This window comes from Prunus dulcis, chromosome 8 (genome assembly GCF_902201215.1).
Source record: "Prunus dulcis chromosome 8, ALMONDv2, whole genome shotgun sequence".
Lineage (NCBI taxonomy): Eukaryota > Viridiplantae > Streptophyta > Magnoliopsida > Rosales > Rosaceae > Prunus > Prunus dulcis.
Window position 1 is genome coordinate 6845412 of NC_047657.1, and position 26122 is coordinate 6871533.

General features: G+C 34.5%; 4 protein-coding genes across 5 annotated transcripts; 3 read left to right on the forward strand and 1 right to left on the reverse strand.

Moving 5' to 3' along the window:
* Window positions 1–4511: 4511 nt before the first annotated feature.
* Window positions 4512–10280, forward strand: LOC117638006 (ATP-dependent Clp protease proteolytic subunit 6, chloroplastic). 2 transcript variants are annotated; one of them, XM_034373092.1, is made up of 9 exons: window positions 4512–4705; window positions 4813–4877; window positions 5166–5235; window positions 5711–5912; window positions 6036–6101; window positions 6705–6845; window positions 8307–8360; window positions 9261–9353; window positions 9813–10280. In XM_034373092.1, exons 1-9 carry the CDS (start codon window positions 4617–4619, stop codon window positions 9858–9860), a joined length of 828 nt encoding a protein of 275 aa, XP_034228983.1. In that variant the 5' UTR covers window positions 4512–4616; the 3' UTR covers window positions 9861–10280. The 2 variants fall into 2 exon arrangements, with proteins under 2 accessions (XP_034228983.1, XP_034228984.1); XM_034373093.1 differs by lacking the exon at window positions 6036–6101 and having other exon boundaries at window positions 4541–4705.
* Window positions 10281–11611: 1331 nt separating this feature from the next.
* Window positions 11612–16380, forward strand: LOC117636308. The gene is made up of 3 exons (XM_034370745.1): window positions 11612–12015; window positions 13198–13354; window positions 16116–16380. Exons 1-3 carry the CDS (start codon window positions 11842–11844, stop codon window positions 16247–16249), a joined length of 465 nt encoding a protein of 154 aa, XP_034226636.1. The 5' UTR covers window positions 11612–11841; the 3' UTR covers window positions 16250–16380.
* A 624-nt stretch (window positions 16381–17004) lies between these two features.
* Window positions 17005–18472, forward strand: LOC117637880 (IST1-like protein). Its single transcript, XM_034372927.1, has one exon. It carries the CDS (start codon window positions 17867–17869, stop codon window positions 18464–18466), a length of 600 nt encoding a protein of 199 aa, XP_034228818.1. The 5' UTR covers window positions 17005–17866; the 3' UTR covers window positions 18467–18472.
* A 2157-nt stretch (window positions 18473–20629) lies between these two features.
* Window positions 20630–25584, reverse strand: LOC117638357 (annexin D2-like). The gene is made up of 5 exons (XM_034373489.1): window positions 25409–25584; window positions 24289–24434; window positions 23324–23479; window positions 21471–21683; window positions 20630–20975 (listed from the first exon to the last, which is right to left on the reverse strand). Exons 1-5 carry the CDS (start codon window positions 25482–25484, stop codon window positions 20688–20690), a joined length of 879 nt encoding a protein of 292 aa, XP_034229380.1. The 5' UTR covers window positions 25485–25584; the 3' UTR covers window positions 20630–20687.
* Window positions 25585–26122: the final 538 nt, after the last annotated feature.

Sequence of the window (26122 nt, forward strand, 5' to 3'; positions counted from 1 at the left end):
ATTCCATACCCCAAAAAAAAAAAAAAAAAAAGAAAAAAAAGAACAAGAGGGAGAGTAGTACAACACATTGCACTACAAAGCCAAGAACACAGCCTCCAAAACAGCGAGACTACTAAAACAACTAAGAAAACAAGCTTCTGTTAATAAAAAGGCAACACCGCTTCTTTCTCATTATTGTAGCATAATAACAAGTCTGGAATTTTGGCCGATGGGCGATTCTTTCTTAGTGTTTATTAGAATTCCTTTTTCTTTTTCTTTTATTTTTTTTTGAAAATTAGCGATAATTGTATTCAATAATTGGAGATAAAGACCAAATACTCATAAAGGGTTCATACAAAGATGGATCCACGGTAACAACAAAGGTTAAATCCAATATAGAAGGATGTTGTGTGGAAACACTCCAAGAACTTGTTGTTGATGGACTATACGATGGCACACACACAATCCCATTTGAGAATAAAACTCACGCACACAGAAGAAAGAACGCAAGCACACAAGAACACAAAGATTTTATAGAGGTTCGGCATCGTCCCTACATCCTCATGGTGATCCACTCGAGAAATTCACTAGTATGTAAGAACAACTTTGGTTACAACTTAAACCCCCTTAGCTCTCACAAGAACCCTAGCTCTCTTTTCTCTCACCCTTTGCTCCAACCCTTTGATGCCCTTGTAAACACTCAAGAATTCACCCTTGAATTATGTCTTATATTTCTCCCTTGAAAATTCACTCTTGAATTCTCCTCTCTTACTATTAACCTAGCCCCTAAAAGTTCTATTTATAGATCATAGGACTTTAGTACACTTGTATTAGGAGTAGGAGACTTAACCCTAGTTAAACTAGGCCCAAAACATGCCTAAAACCCGTAGGAAAACTGAAACACGTTGAACTTCAAAACACGTGATGACCGATCTCTTTATGCAAAACCTCCAGACTTCCTCTCGACTTCCAAGTGACCAGTTGTTTCCAATAGCTCCTCACGATCTTCTTCTCGGCACCTGCCTCATGACTCCAACCTTGCATCAAAGGCGAGCCAACTTCAACAGACGATATACTGGCGACATCGAATAACTTGTATTTCCACTAATAGTCTTTGAGGACCAAATACATTTCAACGTAACAGTCACACGCTTAAAGAAATCATATATGAAATACAGTGCCCAAAATTACAAATACAACTACAACTACAACTAACTCGCACAAGTAGAATATAAGTAGAGACTAAAACACAAATAAACACCCAACTCACAAAGAGTTGATGGAATTATTGCGACTCAAACAACTGCAAACACAAGCCGCTCAATCATTTCGTATGACTTCAAATCACAAATAGAAACGAATCACAAATCTAAAGTAGATCTACAACAGGAATCTAAATATGCAAAAAGAAACAAACTAAACAACCAAGCGCAAACATTAAAGCATCACCAACAGGCAGAAGAGGAAAAATGGAAGGAGGAGGTAGAGGAGAAGGGAGGGGGATAAGGGGATGAAGCAGGGAAGCCACGAAGCCCAAGAGGGTGACGGCTGAGTTCTTTTTTTTTTTTTTTTTCTCTCACTCTCTAGGTTTTCTAACTGCCATTGATCGGAATTCCTTTATTTATTTGATTTTTGGTGTTGAGCGTATTTGAGATAATTCAAGTGAGTTTTTGGCTATATTTGAAAGTTTTTATAAAAATTGATATTTAAAAGTTTTAGTTCTTCATCTGGAGGGATTTATAATGTAATCATCCACACATGGGCTGGCTATTAAATGGCCAGAAGTTAACCTTGTTCAAATTTTTGTCCTTGTGTGGCATCCCAAATTCTCGAGAGTGATTTGATGGAGATCGTCGGATTGCAAATCTGATCGCTTGATTCTTTCCTCCTTGAGAATGTTCCGAATTGACATCAATCTCCTTGATTGATTTCCTTATATGATTCTTGTCACATGCATAAAAACATTTGGAGGTTTTAGATTTCTGAATACTTGCCTTAACATCTTGTGAAACATTGTGACTTCCATAGTGTAACATCTAGGAAAAAAAAATTAATGATAATAATAAAATATATTTATTCAACCTTAATTATGAGGTTTTAAAAAATATTATAAAAAAATTATTATTAAAAAAAAAAAAAAAAAAAGGCTATGTGTAAGTTAAACCTTATTCTTCCCTTCATTCTTCCCCCCTTCCCTTATACATTCTCTTCAAAATCTAATGTTGATCTCAAATTGGGATGAGTTGTAAACCTATTAGAGATGAATCACCTAGTCAAGGCTAAGGGTATTAATTTCATAAACTAAGATAAGATTGTGGGATGAAGGAGATTGAATTTGGGTGAGGAAGAGAAGGGAGAAATGGAGGAAGAGAAGAAAAAAAAAATCTCTAAGGTGAGTCAATTTCGAAAATTTTGGTTTTAACTTTGTGGTTGTGTGATTTTAGTCCCTTAAAGAATAATTTGAGTCACATGAGTGTTAAGGAAATTGAATTGGAAGAGTTTGAACTTCTATTTTCGGATTGGGTGGATAGAGCAATTTTTCAAGTGTGGGTGTTGTTGATTTTGGTTCCATTTTGAGTTTTTGATGAGTTCGATTGATAGGTATGAAGTTTAAAAGAGTTTTAAAAGTCTTAGGAACAACTTGGAGGTATTAGAATGGTTGAAAACAACTTAGAATCAAATCTGGACAATGTCATTTTCTGCAAATTTTCAGCTAGCGAGCCTCCTTTTGGCTCTCATTTTCTCCCAATACTTTGAGTGGTTGAGGAAGTCAATTGTTGGGTTTTAAATTAGACATGGCAAGGAACAAAAAAAGATTTGCTTTGTCGAATTTGGTTGAGTTTTGATATGTCAAACACATATGCAAATTTTGGAAAAAAAAATCTGTTTTATGCAAAAAGCCAGCCACAAGCCCAACTTTGGAGCTAGTTTTCTCCTTCGTTTTAGCTCCACTTTCAGTATGGTTTGTTGGGTTAGAAACTAGAGATATTAAGCTTCAAAACCACTATAAGTTTGCCCATTGTCGTTGATGTTTAGTTGGCCAAAATGTCTCACAAAATCTGGGATTTAGTTTGAAAAACAAGGGAAGTTGCAGGAATTTTTCTTTAGAAGACAATAAGCAGTAACCAGAAAACAAGCCCACTCGCGGCTCCGGCGAGTTGCGGAGCGTGGCGGCTGTTTCGGCAGCCTCTGACGCCATATTTTTAATCCATTCGACTCAATTTCTCAATCCGAGTCCAATGGTATAGGTTTCGGGTTGTTTCGATGGTTTTAGCTTGGAGAGTAGGGTGCACTCTTTGTGTTAAGAGAAAAAGTGTTTTTATAAAATTAGAATTTCTAACCTTATTTATGTTATTTAATTTTTTTTTAATCTAGGAACAGGAGAGAACCCGACAACCTTTGAAGGGTAATTTCGTCATTTTAGCTTCTTGGACACGAGGTAGGTCTCTAACTTTTTCCTCAATGATTAGATTATATCACTTTTAATCTTAGTGTTTATATATAGTACTAAATATGAATAACTTATTGTTTTGCTTGGTGAATACTATTGTTTTATTTTATGAATGTTTATTGAGTATTATTTGATGTTTGATGAATATTACTATCCATGTGATTAAATTTGAAATATTACTATTTTTTGTTTGAATTATTATCATTCCGCAAAGATTAATGAATGTTTGAGCTGCATTACATATGGATCATAAATACAGTTGTGTTAGGTCTGTGTGTAGTTTAAGTTATATTTAAGGGGTGGGAGAAGGCTTTAGATATATCTGAGTAAAAAAAAAAAGTGGAATATATTCAGGTGACGGGGGCAGAGCTTGAATATATTGAGGTGATGGGAGTAGGGCCTCTGATGAAAAGTGAAAGTTGAGAAATTCGTAAATAAAATAAGCATGGGGTAAGGGACAGATAGGCACTAATTTATATTTTAGGGTGCTTAGAGCCATAGTGGTAAAATGCACGGTATGTGACATGTAGGCTTGATTTCCTAAAGTATGAATTAATGGGTTTAGAAGGGAGTGAGTTCATGACATCAACGCATATGCATAACACATTTATCTTGTAATTGTTTAATGCATGTCACTTTGATTAGCTGTGATAGCTAGCTTTGAAGGGGATGTTACAGTACTCTACTGGTCATTAAAATGCTCACACCCTAATAGATGATGCAGGTTTCAATACAAATCCTAAGGAATGAGAAGTTGGTTAAATTATAAGAATATTTAGTTGTTGTTGAGCTTTTAGCCTTTAAAAATTATACCTTCGTGGATCCGCTAGTGGCAAGAACATACGTGAGGAGTGAGGAAATTTAATTTTTATTTTAAGTGTTTTTTGTTATTAACAGTAGTTATATACAAGGATAAAATAGATTATTCATCTAGGAAATTGTGGGTTCAAATAAAATCACCATTTGTGTTTTCTTTTATCCTATTCTGCATGTAACCTTTTTAACCCAAGTTTTAATCTCAACCATCCATATAGATCTAACGGTTTAATTTTCTTTCCACATTTATTGCACGCAAATAAGCGTCCGCAAGAGAGGATTTTTGTTCACAACTCTCGCTCACTCCCACTCTCCTAAGCCCTCTCTCTCTCTCTCTCTCTCTCTCTCTCTCTCTCGCTAGCTACGAGAAATGGTGGTAGCATCAGCTTTCTCGGCGCCACTGAGCTTCTCATTCGCTTCTTGCCACAGAACCTCCTCTCTTCATTTGTTTTCTCTCAGGTACAAACCACACAACACAAACTCATACAGCCAATTTTAAATTTTCGTGTGTATATATATACATAATTGCTTATTATTTGTTCATTAATTTTTCTGGTGTTATGCAGAAACCCATCGTCAAAGTCCACAGTCTCTGCCTTGCAGAGTCCGTACGGCGATTCGTTAACAACTGGTAACTTTTTTTTTCTTTCCTATTTTACTAATTACTCTTTAATTAGATATTCTTAGAACTACTAAATTTCTCTTCCTAAAGTTCAATTTCAAGTATACCCAGCTGTCCTTCTCTGCTTATGTCTCCTGAACCAGTTCAATTTCAGTTCACAAATATGTGTGTGCTTCTGCTTATGTGATTACATATCTATGGCTGTATATCTGTGCTAATAATTCAGAGTTAATAAATTATTTTTGCACACTACAATTTTTGCAGAGTAATTAATTGTAAACGTATTTCTGTGTTCAGGATTATCTAGTAGAACTTGTGGGTCACCTCTAAAGCTTGACGTGAAGGATTTTGGTGATACTAGTACAAGGTGTATAGCTCGTGCCCTTTTGCTTAATGGGTTTCATCTACTTGTCGTTGTTTTTCAAGTTTCTTTTCAATTCTATCTGGTGTGTTGTTAGTTATTAACTGATTTCGGTTGAACTATATTTGTATTGATTTTGCATATCATATATTATTGTAAGGGGTGAATGCATCTTTAATAGAATAAGTTGAGAGCGTTTTGTGATTGTTACATTGATCAGGTCGGAAATTATGTAAAACTCTTGAAAACAAATGCACATATTGGTTCACTGATGAATGATTGATGAAAACTGGATAGAGAGTGAAGCATTTTAGCTGGGCAATGATAATTTTGAAACTCATTAAAAATACATTCAGAAAATTAGTGTATATTCTATTATTTAGGTCAAGAAACTTGAATTGTATTTATGGCTAATATGTTCTATGATATCCATTATTATGTTGGGTTATAAATTTGTGAATCTTTTGATTTGTATTTTTAGTTATGGTGCAATAGAAGCCAGAAAAGGGAATCCACCCATACTTCCAGCTGTGATGACCCCTGGTGGACCTTTGGACCTCTCATCTGTATTGTTCAGGAATCGCATAATCTTCATTGGGCAGCCAGTCAACTCATTGGTGGCTCAACGAGTCATATCCCAACTTGTTACTTTGGCTACTGTTGATGAGAATGCGGATATTCTGGTGTGCTTATACTTTTATGTTGCTCTCTACCCTTGCCCCCTTGCAATTGATTTGCCCTGGCTAAGTTAATATGTCGAAGTCCGGTTCTTTTACAGATTGTGACTTTGTCCCGTAACATGTCAGGTGTATTTGAACTGCCCTGGTGGGAGTACATACTCTGTGTTGGCAATTTATGACTGCATGTCTTGGGTAATGTCATGAAGTTTCCTTCTCATCCGTTTTTCTTTTCAAGTTTTGCTCACATTTCCTTGCTCTCTGCTTTATTCCATTTTTAATTATTCTTATTTGTTGACATTGTGAAATTGTCGAACTGTGATATTGTGGTTTGGTAAATAAATCACCAATCTTTCAAAACCAAGATTTTTCATGGAAGCCCCAAAAGGGAAAAACCACAAGACCTAGTGCACAAGTAAATCCACTATGAGAATAAGCACTATACAAGACTCACCCAACGGTCTTATGCAAGCCCCATGACTCTCACTAGCTTTTCATCCTTGACACCTTCCATGCTCAGGCTATGGTTATATTCTTCTGTGTTTAGAAAACCTAGCCAATGTAGACCTTTTAATCCTGGAATAGGTTAAACCACCATTATGTTCTCACTGTTAAATGAAGCAACCAGCGAAATATAGTGGTAATTCAGTCCAATAGTTCACAGCTTAAAGGGTATCTGCTAGGTTTTCTAAACCATACAGAAGATTATAACCACAACCTGACTGCACCAATGAATAAATGATTTTGTATTTTAAAAATTATATTCTGTTTGGACTAAATGGTTCCATACTTTATCAGATCAAACCTAAGGTGGGAACAGTGTGTTTTGGAGTAGCAGCAAGCCAAGGAGCACTTCTTCTTGCTGGTGGAGAAAAGGGAATGCGCTATGCGATGCCAAATGCGCGAATCATGATACACCAACCACAGAGTGGATGTGGGGTATGAATTCCCTTTTAGTATATCTTACCGAATTTAGTATAAGAGGATAGGAAGCTTTGAATTAACCATTATCTTTTTCTTCCAGAACTTGGATGGATTTATAGTGGTTGTGACAAATGTTTCTGTATAATGCAAAAATTTCCAAATTAAAGTAAATGGTTTATATTGGCTATATTACAAGAAGTAAATGTGAATTGTTGTTTGATGTTCTGTAGTCGTAGGCAACACTAAATCCCTTCCTCATTTATGCTGTTATCAGTTTTTGTACCATATTAAGATTAGTTTGTAGTATAATTAGGATTATACATAATCAAAATTTGGTAAGCATATGTAAAATCTCAAATCTCAACTAGCAATTAGAGGGCTTTTCTTACTGATTTTCATGCATACTTGACATGGAAATAACTTAGTTATATTGTTCACATATGATTCCACTAATTTAGCAAGGTGCGAAGATCTGAAAGTTCAGTATAATTATTTTTTGTTTTATGCTGATCAGAAACAAAATATTGTCATTTTGTTTCACAATAGAAGTACTGGGAAAAAATTTCATATTATAAGAGAATTTCCATTTTTTTTTTTAATGTTCTCTATTCTGATTAATACTATTAAAGAACAGCTCAAAGCACAATATTTATTAGTCCTTTTACTAATGCCTAAATTCCTAAATGTTCTTTTTGAGCCTTGCATATGCTTGAGAGGATATAAATCACTATATTGGTAGCTTCAGTATGCCTTACATGATGACAGAAATGCCAGATTCTCTAGTCTCTTTATTGGTTCTACCAAGAGTGTGGTTAAGTACTATTGTTTCATACTCAAGGAGGGTTATGAGTACCAACCATGAAACGTTGGGGTGGAATTGGGGTCGAGCTGCTCACCAAGAGGTTTTGAGTTCGATTCCCACCAACAGGTTGGGGTGGGCAGGCCAATTTCCTGGAGATGAAAGCGTGTAAGTTCGTGACATCATGAGGGTGGCCCGGGGATCCAGCTTGAGCTGGCCCTTTTGTCTGGCTCATGTGGGTGTGGGGGTGGGGGGTGGGGTTGTGTGAGAAGATCTCTTAATCTATTACCAATTTTTGTATTAAAATATAAATGTATGATTTACAAGTGGGAAGAAGAAATACCTGTGAGGACATGACTTCATGTGTTTGTATCTGTTTTTATTTATATATTTTAATACTTCTGGACCACCTTATGGCCATGAACCATCGGACTTTGAACCTAGCTCACAAGTCACCTCTCAATAGTAAATGGACCTAACAATCTCATAACCTAACAATTTGGCATTTACAGTCAACAAATTGAAAGGGTTGTCTGAGACCTTATGTTATTGATTTGTTTCAAATTCATGAATTCTTTGTGCATTTTTTTTCCCTAAAATAAAAAGGAATTTCCTATATATTACACGATCTATTTTGTTTAAAATCCATAAATTGATTTTGCATTTGCTGATTGTAGGGTCATGTGGAAGATGTGAGGCGCCAAGTGAATGAAGCAGTTCAAACTCGCCATGTCAGTGTTTTCTGCCTTCTTAGTTTCATTCTTCAGACAATTTCTTAACCATTATATATTTAATTTTCAGCCTAATTGACTTCAATCAAGCTGAACCAGAATGAACCAGTTCTGTATGAACTTTTACTAATTGATTCAAAATTTAAATGTTGTAGACTTCTACAAGTTGAATTCGAGTGTTGAGAATTGTTGCCTTACAGGGCTATTAGGGTAATTGAAATTTAGGTTCAGCCCTGTTACAAACCTTGGTTATCCAGGGCATCTCTCTTTGGTTAGTATTTGAAAAAATTGGAATCTTTTAGAATTTTACAATTTGGATGCGGATGCTGAGAACTGTTGCCTCACAGGGTTATTAGGAAAATGAAAATTAGGTTCATCCCCTGTTCAGTGCTGGGTTGTTAGAAACAAATTCAGTGTGCCATTAGTTTGTCTTCATTTAGTGACAGACAAACCTTTGGTTTTCCAGGGCATTTGGTGGTCTATATTTATTCAAATAATTTTCGATAATAATGCAATGATCACCATTTTGAAGAAGCATGGATATATTGTCAGCAGAAGCACCTACGATGAAGGGGTGTCTCTATTCTTGCTGAGCTAATTTTCCTATGCTTACTGGTCCAAAAAGTCACATAGGAAAGAAATACGTTGGAAGCTCAAAATCATTCTTGGGGCTTTTGAAAAATTATGTACGCAGTCAGACCGTGTATTGGCGTGAGCCTCATGCACTGGACATCCCCTTTTAATGCTTGGAAGGCTATGCATCCGTGATTATTACTTTTCAATACTGTGCTCAACATGCCCTCAGTTTCCATAGCAGCTATTTCTCTGTGCTTTATTTAGTCAAATTTGAGTGCATAGTTGTCTGCTTCATATTAAGCCTTTTAGATGTATTTGATGCAGAAAGTGGACAATATGTATGTTGCTTTTACTGGCCAATCTCTAGAGAAAGTGCAACAGTACACTGAGAGGGATCGTTTCTTATCCGTTTCTGAGGTAATATTGCTATCTCATGTCTTTAATTAAAGATTTTTGTAAATTGGTAATGACATAAATTGTTAAATATGAGGAAAAATGTTTGGTTCCCCTCTCCCAACTTTTCCGAGCTTCATTCGAATTGGAAGGGAAGGAAAAGTGGGAACAAGAATTATAGCAGAGAAGGGAGACAACAGAAGGAAAGTCTGGTAACTTTTCTAATGTTTTTGTAAGTTGTTTTCCATGCTGAAATTTCAGTGGTCAATTAAATCGGTATGTTTATAAAAGGTTGTGTAAGAAAATTTTGTGCGCAGTGTACTCGGTGCATAATATAATCTATTATGACAAAGAACAGTTACAGAATTATCATAAACAGCTTTTAACCAAATTAGATTCTACTTTTCTAGCATCTAATACTCCACTACATATCTATTCAGCTTGGTGTATTAACCTTGAGCTTTCTGTTACTTTTTATTGCAGGCAATGGAATTTGGGCTTATTGATGGCGTGTTGGAAACAGAATATTGAATTCAAAGTTTTACCATTTCATGTTTGCTGTAAAATTGATAAAGTGGGCTGCATTTACAAATTATGATCGGCAATTTGTTGTTCCATTAGTTTTGAATGCCATTCTATGAAGTTGTGACTGTCCATTAAAAGGAAAAAAGAAAAAAAAGTGATTTTGGATGATGGATTCTTTAAGAGGAGTTTGGGTCCAAAAGTATGGCCAGAGGGAAAAAAAAAGAAAATAAAGAAAATAAAAGCCAGATGAGGAAATGTATTTAGGGGTTTTACCATGAAATGACAAATAGGAAGGCAAAATGTTAAAATAGTCCAGCTCTTCCAAAATTAGACAAACCGGTGACAGGAGGTTTGTCTAATTTGTGAAAAGGACTTTTTGTAACATTGGCTGATGTATTTATACTCGAGGTTTTTGTTTTTTGTTTACTGATTTACTACTATCTTATGACAAAAAATGACATTGTCATTCGCTAAACTTGAGGGTCTTTAATACATTAAACACAATGTATTGTTGAATGAAAATTATTTCCTTGATCAAAATGAAAAAAAACCTTTAACTACATTGTAAAAAAACACTCTAAATAAAAATATTTGACAAAAAAGCTCTAAATAAATTTTAAAAATTATCAAACCTTGACAGCCATAGCCACCTTGAGGAGATTCTAATTCAATTAAAAAAAATTTGAAATTTTAACATTCATTCCGATTTGAAAAATAGTTGGTTGAAAATTTTAAAATGCCCAATGATTCTAAAGGGTAAAGTTGATTCAAAACTGAAAAAATCATATGGCAAAGCTCAAAAAGCTATTATATATAATTACTTAGAATTTTTTTTTTTTATATAACAAAGGAGAGATTTCATTAACCACGAAATTGATACAAAGTAAAGACTAGCATGTAAGAGTGGCCTAGTTAAAACTTTCGTGCGGAAAACCCCAATATAAAATATTTTTTCTATGTCTATTATTATTAAGTCATACTTAGATGTTGTAATTCTTTGTGCAATAAGTCTTCAATATCTATGCCATATTTAGTGCAACATAACATTAGTCATTATATATAGTCTACTTTTAAAACTCGAATATATTTCAAAATTTAGAAATTTTAGAATCTTAGATACTTTCTAATTCCTTTTTTTAAAAAAAAAATTTTAAAACTTGGAATTTTTGGATTTTATAACTTTCGGATGTAGGAATTAATATAGGCTCGCCAAAATAAAAAATATTCGGGTTAATCATTTTATTAGTCCCTGAACTTAGACCAAATTTGCATTTGAGTACCTCAATTCCCAAAATGGTTCCTGTGGTCCATCAACTTCAGTTTCGTTAGGACAACTGGTCCTGTCGTCAATTTTGTTAACTTTTCTATTAAATGCAGGGGCAAAATAGTATTTTTATATCAAAATTGATTAAAATATGAATAAAAAATTAAAATTAAACTCTCACTCTCCCCTTCTATCCCGATTTTTACTCCCTCAAACTTGATTTATCTTTTTTTTTCGGGTTGGTTTTTTATTTGATTTTTTTATATTGTTATTTTAAAGATATAATTTTTTATTCATTTTTTTGTTTTAACATAAAAGTATCATTTTGACTCTGCATTTAACAGAAAAAGTTCTTTAAACTGACGGCAGGACCATTTGTTATAACGAAAGTAAAGTTAAAGAATTACGGGAACCATTTTGAATATTGAGACACTCAAATGCAAATTGGGTATAAGTTCAGAGAATAATAAAACGATTAACCCAAAATATTCAGATTGTAGTCGAAATCGGAATTTCCAATCAGCTTCACCCCTAAACCCAGCTCCAAAGTTGAGGGGAAAACTAGTCATTCATTCATTCATTTTCAGCCATAGGATGCACGAAACCATCAACTTGTTGGCGAGTTTTGTTTTACACAACTTATGAGCTTCTTCCAATTTGACAACAAGACCAACCTGAATCAAAAGCATAGTGATCATCTTCAAACAAAGGCACTAAGAGAAAATGGAGGACAAGGGGAAAGGAAACGAAAGATGGAACGGAGCCATAAGCAATCTGACAGAAATGTCCTTCAATTTGGAGTCACTCCAGAAGCTACTCCTCAAAAAGGCTGTCTTTGTTGACGAAGAAACCTTTGCCAAAGCCTCGCTTTGTTCCGAACAAGCACGAACCATCAAGGTTTTTGGCTTCATTCAACTCTTTATAAATATGTATATTTTTTAATTAATTTTACAATCTGGGTTTTCATTTTTGTATGCAATCAGGTGAATTTTGTTGTGCAAATCTTGTTGAGAATATTAGGTTCTTACTTTATAAGATTTTCCCTTTAAAAAAAAAAATTTATAAAATTTTATGAATATTAAGTTTAAGCATCTGGCATTTTGATAGTCTTGATCAATATATGTTGAAGAAGGGTGAAGCCCTGAATTTAAGATCTGGGCGTTAACCTTTCTTTATACTCTTTGTATACAATTGTTATAGAACAGATGATAATGCTAGTTTTGAGTAGCCAAGTTATCCAGAACTAGTTTTTTCTAGGTTTCTGGCCTGAGGAGGAAGTTTTCTTTTAATCGCCCACATTTGGAGGGATCATGCACATGAATTTGAATTTTTGTAACGAAGGAAGTAAAATACCCTCTTCTGTGGATCTTATTAAGAGTCCTGTTGATTTCACCCGCAAGCATCCATTATCCTTGCTTGTCAAGCCTGCTTGGTTAGGGACTGGGCGTGTAGTGTCATGTTTATTAGAGAGGAATATGGTGGCCGATTGCTTGGCTGAGCTGGGTTCTATTTTATATGCGGTCTTCCCCTTGTTTCCCTCAGCTGTTCTTCTGTTGGGTCTTTTTCGGTTGAGAACCTTATTGGGGTCAGTCATCTTAGAGATGCTTGTTAGTTCTTTTTGTTTTAGACCTTTTAGGCTCCGGCTACCACCAAAAATTTAAATACCAAAAGATGTTATTTCTAGAAATATCTAATTTCGTAAAGTAATTTTGCCGGCATGCATTTTGAGTTCTTCAGTTTTGTGGCCATTTTAGAAAGAGCTGATTGCAGATGTGTATTTAACAAACTTTTGATGAATGTGGAACTACTTTTATATTTTATTAGCAATTCCTTTCGTGAAGCCTTGATGTTCATTTACCAACAACATATTAAAATCAGGCTTGATGCTATGGCTGTGAGATTCAGCTAAACGATCTAGCTGAAATAGCATTTTATTTTCTTGCGTACCATTGAATATTATATTTCAGTGCTGCGCAGTCTATTAATAGCATTCTTATGTACCAATAGAAGTGAGACTGATTCCCTACTTCATTCTACGAATTGGTGTGTTTTATGTTTAAAAGCTTTCTTTCTGTCTAGGTTCTTGAGCAAAGAGTAGAAACTTTGGAGAGAGAACTTGATGCTGCCATTACAGCTGCTGCTCGTGTTCGTTCAGAAAAACGACAGGCTGAGGCAGCAGAAAAGGCTGCTGAATTACATGCACAGGAAGTTACAAAAGAGCTCGAGAACACCTCAAGTATGTGCAATCCAAATATCTCCTTTTTACCTTTTATTTGTGCTGTGAGTATTTGTAGGCTTACAAATTGTAAGTTCCTTGAGTATAAGAAGTCTGATACTATTTGTAGTAAATGGTTTTGTGTTAGCAGTAATCACCAACACCAATATTGACTTCCACATCTAGCGAAACCTGGACAGATTAATATCCTCATAGCTTGTTATGTCCTCCTTACTAACTGAAGAACCATGGGCCTCTAAATTTGTAATGGCAAGGATTTTGGTTGAATGGCCTTAAATTAGGACTAGAGATAAATCAGTAGCACATCTGCAGTTACTTAGGCTTTTAAAAGGAGATTGATACTTCCAAATTAGTTCCAAGCTGCACCCATAAGAAAATAGTATTCCAAACAATTGAAGGGTGATGCTTCAGCCTACTTTTGTGGTTTTTTGAAGCATTGAAAAGGGGAACCATTTGGGTCCGACATTTTTGTGTAACATGGAAACAACAGCAGAAATAGTCTCTTTTGGAGTCTTGTGAGATATGAGTCCCACCAACCTTGTTTTAGATGGGAACATCAGTTAAACATCTCCTGGGGTTCCTTGTCAAGCTTAATCCAATCTTTCCGGCTCATACATTTATGTACAAGTTTCCTTAAGGCTCTGTAAGACCTTTGCTTTCGCTCACTCCTACAACCTTCCTCTAACACCAGTTGCTAGGAAGTTATGGTCCAACTACCAAATTCCCTAGCCCAAAGATCACAGCGACATACAAACACAATCACAAAGAAAACACTAAAAATAGCAAGCACAACCATAGAAATACAGGATTTACTTGGTTCTCGGTCAGATTGGGCTATACTCATTGACAATGATCCACCTTCAAAAGAAGAAGATTTAGGAAATAGTCTTTCCCAAACTCTCAAAACAACTCTCATCTCAACCTATTTGCAATAGAGAATCCCAATACACAACCTCACAACTCCCTAAACGCTAAACTCTCTCAAAGAGTCACTCTAAATTCTCTCTAAGTCGATATATTGTGATTAATGCTCTACAAGCCAATTTGTAGGCTCTAAAATTCTCAAGTTGCAACTGAAAAAGGAAGCCAAATCCAAATTGGAAACTGAAATACAAGAAGGAACAAACTTAAAGGAAGTCACTATAATTGTCTTTTTAATTTTGCCTCCTGTACACGTCCAAACACATCTTCTTTTGTATTTCTTTGTCCTCCAATAAAATTCTTGTTACCTATAGAAAAAAGAAAGTGATGACTGTACCTCTGAAACTGTGGCCACGTACTTGGCACAGTACCATTTTTCATGAAAAATCATGAAAAATATAACAGACTTCACCACAAAGGCCATTTCAGTACAAGAACTGAAGTTCATGGGGACAATGTGAGCCAAATTGAAAGTCAGGGATGATATTGAGATATGGGCCAAAGTTCCAGTTCGGTGGTGTATTTATCCTTCTATATTTGTTTAATTCACTAATCCAAGTCTTCTCTGGATTTGATAGGATAGTTCCAATCTATGAATAAACTTTGTTAAACTAGAATTAGGAACCCCCATTGGGCAAAAAATTGTTTCCAAAGTACATATAAGCTTTACGTTTTTGTGCATTATGTATTTAGGCTTAATGTTATCATAAACTTTTGAGCACACTGGGTGAGATATGTCTCCCTTTATACCTCTAGCTGAGTTAATAACCCTTCATATTTATTTTCTCATGAGCAGTATCAGGGAAAAAGGTTTGAGTATCTTACATCTTCCTAAAATTGATTCAAGTGGAGTGCTCAAATTATTTACTAATGAGGGTTTCCCCAAGCTCCAATTTGATTTTCCCCAAGTAGTTCCAATTTTGCACATGATTTTTTATTTTCCTTTTTTTGTTGTTTAAATGTTAAGAAACATCTAGTTTGTTGAACTACATCTTTTGGGGTTCTATTTTTAACGATGGAGAAATTTAGGTCTTCTTTTGGTGTTAATGGCTTCATGAATGAAAACATTCATGAATTTACGTTTCCTTTATAATGCTGATTTTTCTTCTTCTTTGGGGTCCTTCTTAGCAACAAAATTATTTTGGTGGTGCTGTATAATATAGTAGCTGTTTCATTGAGTTCCATATCATTTGGCTGACGGCTGTTTGACTTTGAAGTTAAGTTAATAATACTTTTGGCATGAAGCTTTTACTGTTACCCAACTAAAGCATTAATGATACGGAAATCAATTTTGAAAGACTGGAATTTCTTAACAATTGGACACCATTCCACCAGTTATCAGAATAAGCATTGTCTTTGCTGAAAGCATATAGAATGAAAAACTTGTTTTCTGGAGGTATTGCAATAATCTGATTATTATTGGTAGAGATAGGTTTGGATCTATCAATTTAAATTTAAATACTTTGGTGTAAGCTTGATATACAATGTTGGCCCATTCTCTGATAGCCTAAGCTTTTTGGGCTAGTGGTTGTCTAACATGGTATTAGAGCCTTTCCTTGTAAGTGGTCCTGAGTTCAACTCTCGTTTCCCACTTCTTTGTTGGTTTGCAGTGTGTACGCTGGGGCTACACCTATTTATATTTGTCTCTTTTCTCCTATTGGTCTGCCTCTCCACTTGCAGGATGAGCGTGCACGTGAGAGAGGGTGTAATTGTGATATACATTGTTGGCCCATTCTCTAGTAGCTTAAGGTTTTCGGGCTAGCGGTTTTCTAACAATTGGAACCAGAGGTGTGGTATGTGTGATGAAAGTCATATGATATAATTTTATTATTTGGTGCAGAGGTATTTGAGCTGCACATGGAAGAGTTGCGGGCAAAGCAAGAAGAAATAGCTAAGCGTGATAAGGAAATCAAACTCTTGGAAGCTATAATTCAGACGCTTGGGGGAAAGGAGTCGCATTCGAGAAAAGGGTAGAAAATCTATCTTGTGAAATTTAGTATCAAGTTGGTCCTTCTCTTTCCCTTGTAAATTTATATAGAGGAACAATACAATTTGTGCCCTGTTAAACATAATGATAAAGTGCTTCATCTTCCTGTTATTCAGAATTCCTCTGCCTTTTATCCAACTATTTTCTTTGTTTTCTCTTTTAATTTTTACGAATAAAATCCAACAATGAATTATAAGTATGTTTTTTTTTTTTTTTTCCCCTTTTGGACAAAGGATAGGATATGTACAAGATACTTTTACAATACGGCTCACCAGCTTCTGAAGGAAAAACCTATATCTATATTGGCCAACGACAACCAGTCTGCTTCCTTCCGTGAGTTTTTGAAGAAAAAAAACCTATACTGCCCACCATATGTGCTGTTTGAAGGGTTTTCTAATTTCTTTTCTATTATTTTAATGACATACACGTGTATATGATAAATGTGTAAGATACAGTTTTGATTGTTTGCTTCCTTCCACGAAGTCTTTTTTTTTCTGCTGTACTCCCTAAATTTTTTAGCTAGCTCACCCATAAAATAATTCATGGTTCACAAGTTAATATATCCACAATGAAGCTACAGCCCTACAAGACCAAATGTTATTCATGTGAGTCGAACTTGAAATCTCCTCCGACTAAGTGGAGGCAAATACCACTAGATCGAAAATTAACAATTTGTTTGGCAACATATATTATCATGATTATTATTAGTATAATTTTCATTCTCCATTGACCAACCAAGGAAAGCAACGCGGCCAAGTAGTCCCCAGACAAACCCATCGCCCCAAAACACCCAGAGAAAAAACCCAGATCAAAAATTTTAGAACCAAAAACCCAACCCAAACCCAGATAAAAACTGTTTTGTCATCAAAGAAAACAAGAAGGAAATCGAATCCTAATGAAAATTTTGTTTTGCTGTGGTTTTGATTTTGAGTTTCAACTTTCCCCTGATTTTGGTTTCCAAGAGAAGGTCAACGAATTGTTAATGGGTTCAAGAATCTATTTTTTGTGAAAATCATTGATCAAGGAGGGTAGATGCTTGTGTTGCTATCGATTTTGGTCCTCCACAATTAGCATACAGATGTTTGAAGATATATTTGGGGTTTAGATCTTTTGTGGTTGGAGTGGAGATGACACTGGGGAGCTAGGGTTGAGGTTTTTTTAAAGCTGTGGTTTGGATTTTTGTGGCTGGAGTGGAGATAACAGAGTGGCGAGCTAGGGGCTGGATTTTCTTTTTGGTCGGAGGGGAAGAAGATGAATCGGGTTGCAAGAGAGAAGAAGATGAATCGAGTTGCAGTGCTCGAGGGATAAACAGGTTGGTGGGATTCAGTTTCAGTGTTTATTAACAGCCATAGATTCAAAGTGATCTAATGGCTGAAATTTGGGCGCACGGGGCATTGTAGAATTTGTCTTGTTAATTAAGGTCCAATATCCTAAAGAGAAAGGGATTCCTAAAGGAAATTGGTTTGGGCTTTCCTTTTCTTAATTCAGCTCCCTCTATATAACTCCCCTCTCTCATAACTAGTTTCACTCAAAGCTCCCGTTGGTGTGGTTTGAAGTTGCTTGTTCCAAGCTTTCTTCTCTTCCTCTTCCTCCTCCAAACCAAGATGAAGCTCTTCGGCAGCGGTTTCAACTCCTCCAAGTGCAAAGAAACGGTGGAGACAGTGGTGGTAAAAGCGCGATTCTTGCAAAAGAAGAAACAAGATGAGGCGGCGAAGCTGGAGAGTGACATCGCAAGTCGCCTTCGCGCCGGTGAAGACCCCATTGCCGGCCCTGCTCATATCCTGATCAAACGGGTGATAAGAGAGCAGAACGTCTCGGCTGCGTACGAATTCATCGAGGCCTTCTGCGATTTGGTTGTGGACAGACTGTCGACCATCAAAGAGGTGAGGGAATGTCCAGAGAACTTGAAAGAAGGGATAAGTAGTCTAGTCTTTGCAGCCAAAAAGTGCTCTCATGAGATTCCAGAACTGGTGACACTTAGGAATATTTTCAGGAAGAAATATGGAAAGGCTTTTGTCTCTGCAGCTACGAACATACGACCTAATTGTGGTGTTGATACCATGATGATAAAGAAGCTTGCAGATACCAATCCTCAAGGTGACGAAAAAATGAAAATTGTGCAAGAAATAGCCGATAAATACGGTATTCATGGATCATGGGTAGAGATTGCAGGAAACAACTGCAATGCTTTGGTCAAAGTATAGAAGAGCACAAACGTCATAATTTAGCTAATGTATAGATTGATCACGATTACCTTTTTTTCCCCTTTCTTTTAACTCTATAAATTTCCTTCTTGTCACACTCTTTCTTTTTTCTAATTGACTGCGAAAATAATATTTCCTTTTTATTTTTGGTTATTTGAAGATAGTTTCTTGTTTTAGAGCAGCACTTACTTTTCCTTCATTCATGAGGAATTTGAGAGTGATTCCAGGGATGGCAAGCCACCCAATTTTAAAGGTAGGGGTTTTGGCACTCCTATTTTAGCATCTGAAAGCCAAGCATGGCTAAACTACAAAGCAAGCGTCATTCGAAAAAAGAAGACCTAAAACTCAAGCCCAATTATGAAAACTAATAAATAAATGGAGGGTTGAATGGTGAGTCATATGAGACTTGGCTAGCCTCACAAATATATGTACACGTAAATTTATTTAAGGTGCTGCTAAACGAATTCTAAAATTAATTGAATATAATTTATTATTTAAGTACACTCTAATATTTAAATAAAAATGTAAAATTAACTAAGTACACCCTATTTACCAAAAATACCCATGACACACCCTAATACACTAACACCAAACTCATTTTCGTTAGCATTCTTCGAATTATAAACCCAAAATTGGATTCTTTGAATCAATCATAAGATTGCTTCACGGAGAAAAGAAATTCAAAAAAGCCCAAAAGATAGTTCTTAAAAAAAGAAAAAGTTTCAGTTCCTCATATTGCTATAGCCAGTCTCTTTAATAAGGTTATTGACTTTTCAACTCTTTCTATGCAGATTTCCTAAGAGTAAGATTAGTAATCTTTTATAGATAACAGAAGCATTCCTTTAGTTCTTTGTTAACTGTGGGAGCGATTTTTGTCCCATGAGAATATTTGTCTAAGATTATGTCTTCTCTTTCGTCGTCTCTTTCTCCTTGTAAAATAAATCGGAATAAGAGGACCACACCCGGGGGTGTTGGCCAAAAACCCTCCGATGCCTAAGTTAGTTCGAGTGTTTGTAGGAAAATAATTGCTAACTAAAGAGTACGGAGATGAATGTATTGTGAACCGGGTGGCCGAAGCCGTGTGTGGTGGCCGGAGCCTTGTGTTAGAGGGAGAAAGAGTTATGGCAGCTAGGGTTTGTGACATAGAATTTCTATAGAGTTTCAGAAGTAGGTTTAGAATTACCTCAAGCCTTGGTGTAGCCATGTATTTATAGGAGCCTTGGAGGCTAGGGTTTCGAAAGAATAATTCCACAGATGGATATGAATTATTCTTCCCCAATTTGGAGAGATTGAAGTAATTAAGAATTTGATTTAAATCAAATTCCTAATTAGGGTAAGAATCGAATAATTGCCAATTGAATCAAATAACTCCCAATTAGGCCAAATAATCCCCAAATGAAAGGAAATATTTGACTTGGGGTTGGCTAAAATTCGGTTCCCACATTAACCTCTATATTCTGGCCTCTGAAGAGGCTCACAAAGAATCTACCTCTCTTCATCATGCCTTGGTGAACATTGTTAAATTCTTGTTTTGCAACTAGGATGTACATGAGGCAGTAAATTAGAAGAGCCTTGAAAGGTTGCACTCGAAGTACAACAAGAAGCTTGGAAGGGTTTTTCGCTTACGAATTAGGGTTGAATATGGTGAGTAGGGTGTACTTATTAAAATTATATTTGTTTCACAATTCTATATATTCTTTTTGGTTATTTTATATTAGGGTAAGTTAGTAATTCAATAAATAGTTTGATATAGGATGTACCTAGTTAATTTTAGGGTTCGTTTAGTAGCATTCTTCTTTTTTATTATTTTAATGACATCCACGTGTATAAATAAACATGTAAGCTACAGTTTTGATTGTTTGCTTCCTTCCACAAGTTTTTTTGTTTTTGTTTTGTTTTTTTCTTCTGCTACACTCCCTAAAATTTTTAGCTAACCCAACTATCTAAAAATTCATGGTTCACAAGTCAATATATCCACAATGAAGCTACAGGCCCACAAGACCAAATGTTATTCATGTGAGTCGAACTTAAAATCTCCTCCAACTAATTGGAGACAAATACCACTAAACCGAATGCTAGTTTGAATTATAAGACGAGCTTGATAAAAAAATGAAAAAGAGAGAAGATTTATTATTATTATTAGAAAATTAACAATTTGTTTTGCAACATATATTATTATGATTATTATTTGTATAATTTTCATTCTCATGCATCATGATGATCATTGACCAACCAAGGCAAGCAACGTGGCCAAGTAGTCCCCAGAAGTATCACTCTTTATATCCTGAACCAAAGGGACACTATTCTTGAGTTGATACTGTTCCATTATACTCTTCATGTCAACCTCCGCTCGAGTTACTACAACTCTGGTCAGAGTCTCCTCCGTCGTTCCGAGGCCCTTCATCGACAGCCGGAGAGCTTTCTCATAATACTTTTCCGGGCATGTTAAGCATTTTATGGTGGCTCTCACTAACCCAAGGTATTCATCCTTTGGCTTTTTCTTCAGGTCCTGCCGGGGGAAAAAAAAAAGAACTCAAAAAATAAACAGTAAAACAGTATTGAACAATCATTTGAAAAGCAAAAGATAAATTAATATAATGCTTCCATATGTACATTTTTTCTCCTGCCACTCTCTCCTTCTATCCTCTCTTCTTTCCTCAACATTAACTGTTGTAGCCATCAACGTACGCAAATGTGTATATGTGTAACCGGTTTATAGCTCCATTAATTAAGAGTAGTTATTTGTGCACATGAGTTTTTGTATTTAAATTTTTCTCTCCAAATAGCATTCATATAATAAAAAAATGTGTGCGCATACAATCACCGTTAATTAATTAAATGATTGTGTGTCTATGATGACTATTGGCAGTCTAAAATTGTCATTATGCATTATTTTTTTAATAATAAATAAATAACGAGTATATAATGACTATTTTGGAGTGTGAATAAAAATAGACGGCACATATATTTTTGCAAATATTATTAACTAGCGATCTCGTAGAACCTTGTTGAGAGGATGGCCAAATTGGTCGTTATAGACTTTGAATGTTGCATTCAGTTGTGCTTTGCTCCTAGTAGTTAGAATTCTGATGAGCTCATCATGATTATAAGCCTTTTCAGATATTTTCTCTTGAAGTATGTTAGCCTCTGAATTCGCCACCGTCGTATCAACCTCAGCTCCCTCGTACCTGTAAGTACTCACAAGAGGTACCAATAGCTTGCCACGCAAGGACAAAAAAATTAACAGTACATCTAGAGTAAAAAATCTAGAATAGAATATTAATTAGACATTTTATCTTTTTTGTTTTGTTTTGTTTTAACAAACCTAGAAAAAAGTTGGCAAGTATAATAAAATTAGATCAAGTTCTACACCATCTATTAATTAGATTGATTCTTTTTTGAGTTTCTAGTCCATGTTTGCAATATAGCACATAATCATCTTACGATGTCAGATTATTTGATAAGATTCAGTGTTACGTAGATTTTATATGTATGCACACGCATGTATATGTATACCCAATGATGGAGCCACCTTAGACTAAGGCGGGCTCTAGGTTAGTGCGAATGTTTTTCAAAAATTAATTTAGTGTTAAAGTTTAGGAAGTTCACCTAGTTAGTGGAAATTATAGCTAGCCCACTTTATCATAGAAAAATTATAGTAAATTTAGCTTAACCCTTTCAAAGTCATTTTTCCTCAACTACAACCCATCTCTTTATTTTTTGTTTGAATAAAATCCTGTTTTTTCTAAATAAAACCCAATGACTAGGATCCAACTTGGCAAGTTACCTAATCTAGTGCAAAATCGAATTTATTATATTTTTTTCTATTCCTAAAATACCCCCAACTAAGCCATTATTGCATTTTGTATATTAATGTAGGAATAAATATAGAAACAATTTTTAATTGGATTGTAACTAATGACACATGTTGAATTTGGAAAGATCTCCAAATGGATGTAAGAATTAATTTGGTAACTTTTTTAAATTTAACAATAAATTCATATTTAACATACCTAGCCGGTTTATTTGATTAAAAAAATATTTATTTATTTATTTATGAAGTATACGTGATTAATTATCCATTATATTATTGTTTTATAAATATAATAGCGTATATACAATTTTATGTTGAAAAAATAACATACCTATTACTTCTTTTACGAAAAATAATGTACCTAGTATGAATTTACTTATTATTCAAATAATATACCCAACTTTTATAAACGCATTTTGGATAAAATTTACCTAATAATTTCCTATTATGCAATAATATAATTTATCATTTACCTATTATGGGTATATTGTCGGCATATTAATTGAAGCCAACACATTTATAGGTATATTGTGAAAATAATTTACCTACCCCTATTGCATATATACAAGATATATAGGTGAATTTGTAGGTACATTACATTCTATTGCATTGATAATAATTTACCTATTATATTATATTGGATATATACATATTGTAGGTTAAAGCCAGCACATTAATAGGTATACTGTGAAAATAATATACCTACATGTATTGGATATATACAAGATAGGTAAATTTGTAGGTACATTATATTGTATTGATAATAATTTACCTATTATATTTTATTGGGACAAAATTTGACGAATGTTTTATTGGTTGAAAATTTAAGGATTTTTTTATTGGTTAAAAATTTAAGGATTTTTTTTATTGGTTGAAATTTTAGGGATTAGAGGGAATGCCTAAAAAAAAAGGGGAGACATTGATATGCTATAAATGAGGAAGTATGAATAAAAAATGAGAGACTTAATGACATGCTTGAAAAACGTCAGGTTGACTTATTTGAAGTGGTGGCAAACAACGTAAACATATAGGAGTACTATGACCTTTGATATCTTACGGGGCATTTTAGTTTGAATTTGAGTTTTAAAGATATATTTGAAAATTAATAGATTGATGTCTAGAAAATCTTGGTGGTTAACTTCATTAGCTAGCATTGCATCACGTTCAGCTGGATGTGGTGTCCATAGAAGCACTGCCCTCTGCATGCGTGCATGTATACGTAGACAGCCATGCAATTAGCTACTGTAATTATGTATATATACTTAATCAGGTATAGTCCCCTTCTATGGAGGGATTCCTCAAATAAATTTGAGGGATACCCTTTAAGGTATCCTACGAATTTTTTTCAATGATCGAAACCATTTATTTTTTAGGTCTTCATTCATAGATCATCGTTGCAAAAAATTAGACAAATCGGAAACCGTTTCGATATCTAATTGTGTCCTACAAAATCAATGAACACGGTGCTTTAAGAAAGTATTAAAATTTTAATAATTCAATTGAGTGGTCAAATGATATCGGATTTAAGTGATTTTTTGTAGAGATGATCTTTGAATGAGTATCTACAAAATAGACGGTTTGAATTAGTGAAATACAATACGAAGCAGGCCCTATAAAGGTGTCCCTCATTATTTGAGGAATTCCTCAACTTAAGCTCCCTGTAATCAGGTATATATATATATATATATATATATATATATATATATAATTAAGTACAAAATATACTACTTCGTTTTTTGTACCTTACATATACTAATATTTAACTTTCTCAAATGAAGACATTAAAATTGTTCTGAATTTGATTTGTGAGTGACATAGTATGCTAATTGATGATGAATTTTAGTTATAAAAAAAATTGTTTGACATTAAGTTACAGCAAATGATTTTGAGTATTTTCGTATTAGATTATGTGAGAGTTTCAATTTAAGTTTCACACAAGGCGCTCAAAATCTCAAAATCGACCATACTTAATGAATTGATGATAAAATCAGAAAAAATAAGAACTCACCAAAAAGTCACCGGAAAGTTCGTCTTGTAGAGGTTTGAAAAAATCCTCTCCATATTTCTCAGCATAAGTTTGTCGTATCAAACATCGTTGCCTCGCATTCCTATGGGTCAATATGGATATGATCGCATTCTCATCTGTTCCCCACCCTGCAATTCAACATTGTATCAACTTTAAATTTGTAAATATTTTCTTTTCATGCATATATCATTTTGTAAACAATGTCCTGAAAAACTGGCATATAATCCACATCTGCCTGGTTTAACTATTTAAGGTACCAGCTTAAACCATGAGGCTGTGGAACAAAACCATGCGCATATATTTACACCATACAAAGAAAAAGACCAAATGGTAAAAATACGGATACTTGAAATTGAAATTCGAGTAAAGATTAAACAGTTTGGATGGAAAAAGTAAAAATTAAGGATTTTCATTTCCAGCAATTTGTAAATTTTCATAATAAGACTTTAGAAATATTAATTTCTTATGTTGATGAAATCTATTTATAAATTTTATTATTGTAAAACAATTACGAGATGTCAAATAACGGAGACATAAATGTTCTTTCAAATCTATAATTTTAAAAGATCTTCAAGCTTTCTAGGTTCTAAGTTCGATTCCCTTCTCTCCTATTATATTTCTAGGTCCTAAATTCAATTCCCTCTCCTCCCCTATTATGTTTCCTTGTTTAAAAAAATTGTTCATAAAGGTTATATACACTAAAAAAGGTCAAATCTAAATCTCACATTTTAAATATTGTCATCCAAACATCCCTTTGACATTGTCCATCCTGCATGAACTTAGCATGTGATATGGTTTCTGTTATAGAAACAGATCCAAATTCGATGGAAAAAAATAAATTAAAATAAGAAAACGTTAAATCAAACCATAGTGATCATACTAAATCTTATGAAAGTGATTCACATAGGAATTACAAAAGTAAAAAATCAACAGAAAACAGATCCAGAAATAACCACAGCATTTGCTAATAATGATTTTATAGTATCAATGTTTTGGATCTTTCCATATATATATATATATATATATAGAGCACATTTTTTATTCATTTTACTCAGAGAGAGAGAGAGAGAGAGAGAGAGAGAGAGAGAGAGAGAGAGATGACCTTGCATAGCTTTACGAAGCCTTTCACAGTCTTCAGCCACCGGAGGGATCTGCTGCGGTACTGCAAACGTAGCCATTTTTGTTCTGGTGACGGTGAATCTGTGTGTTAGAGAATTGAAGATGCCATTATATATGCGTGGGTGGGTATAAAAAAGAAAGGAATATATGTTGGCTTTATAAACGTCAAAGCGTTACTAATCCAAGTTTGGGTTATTGTTCAATTTATGGTGAGCTAAATTGCTATTTATGCTGATGGTGTGTATTTACATTACACGTATTACTTATGACTGCTTAAGTGATTGTCCGTGCGGCTGTGACCTACTAATTTAGTGGTAAGGAGCTTTGTCTCCACCTAGCTAGTCTTAGGTTTAAGGCCTGACATTGTAAAGCATGTGAGTTTGCACCCCCTCTCCCTACCTAAATATTGGCAAAAAAGAAAAAGAAAAAAAAAAGAACTACTTCAATGAATTATATGAAGAACTAATTCTCCATAAAAGGAATTATTAACTTATTCAAAATCACTCCCAAATAAATCTTACATTTGACAATTTATTAAAATACACATTTGCACAAAGCTTCGTTTCAATAAAAATTTCATGACAAATGGTATAAACTCAATTATATGCTCTTCATTTAAATAGACCACCACGGTTTCTTTCTGTTACCCTTTTTATATTTGAGCTTGTTGTAGGCTAAGTAAAATTTTTCATTAATT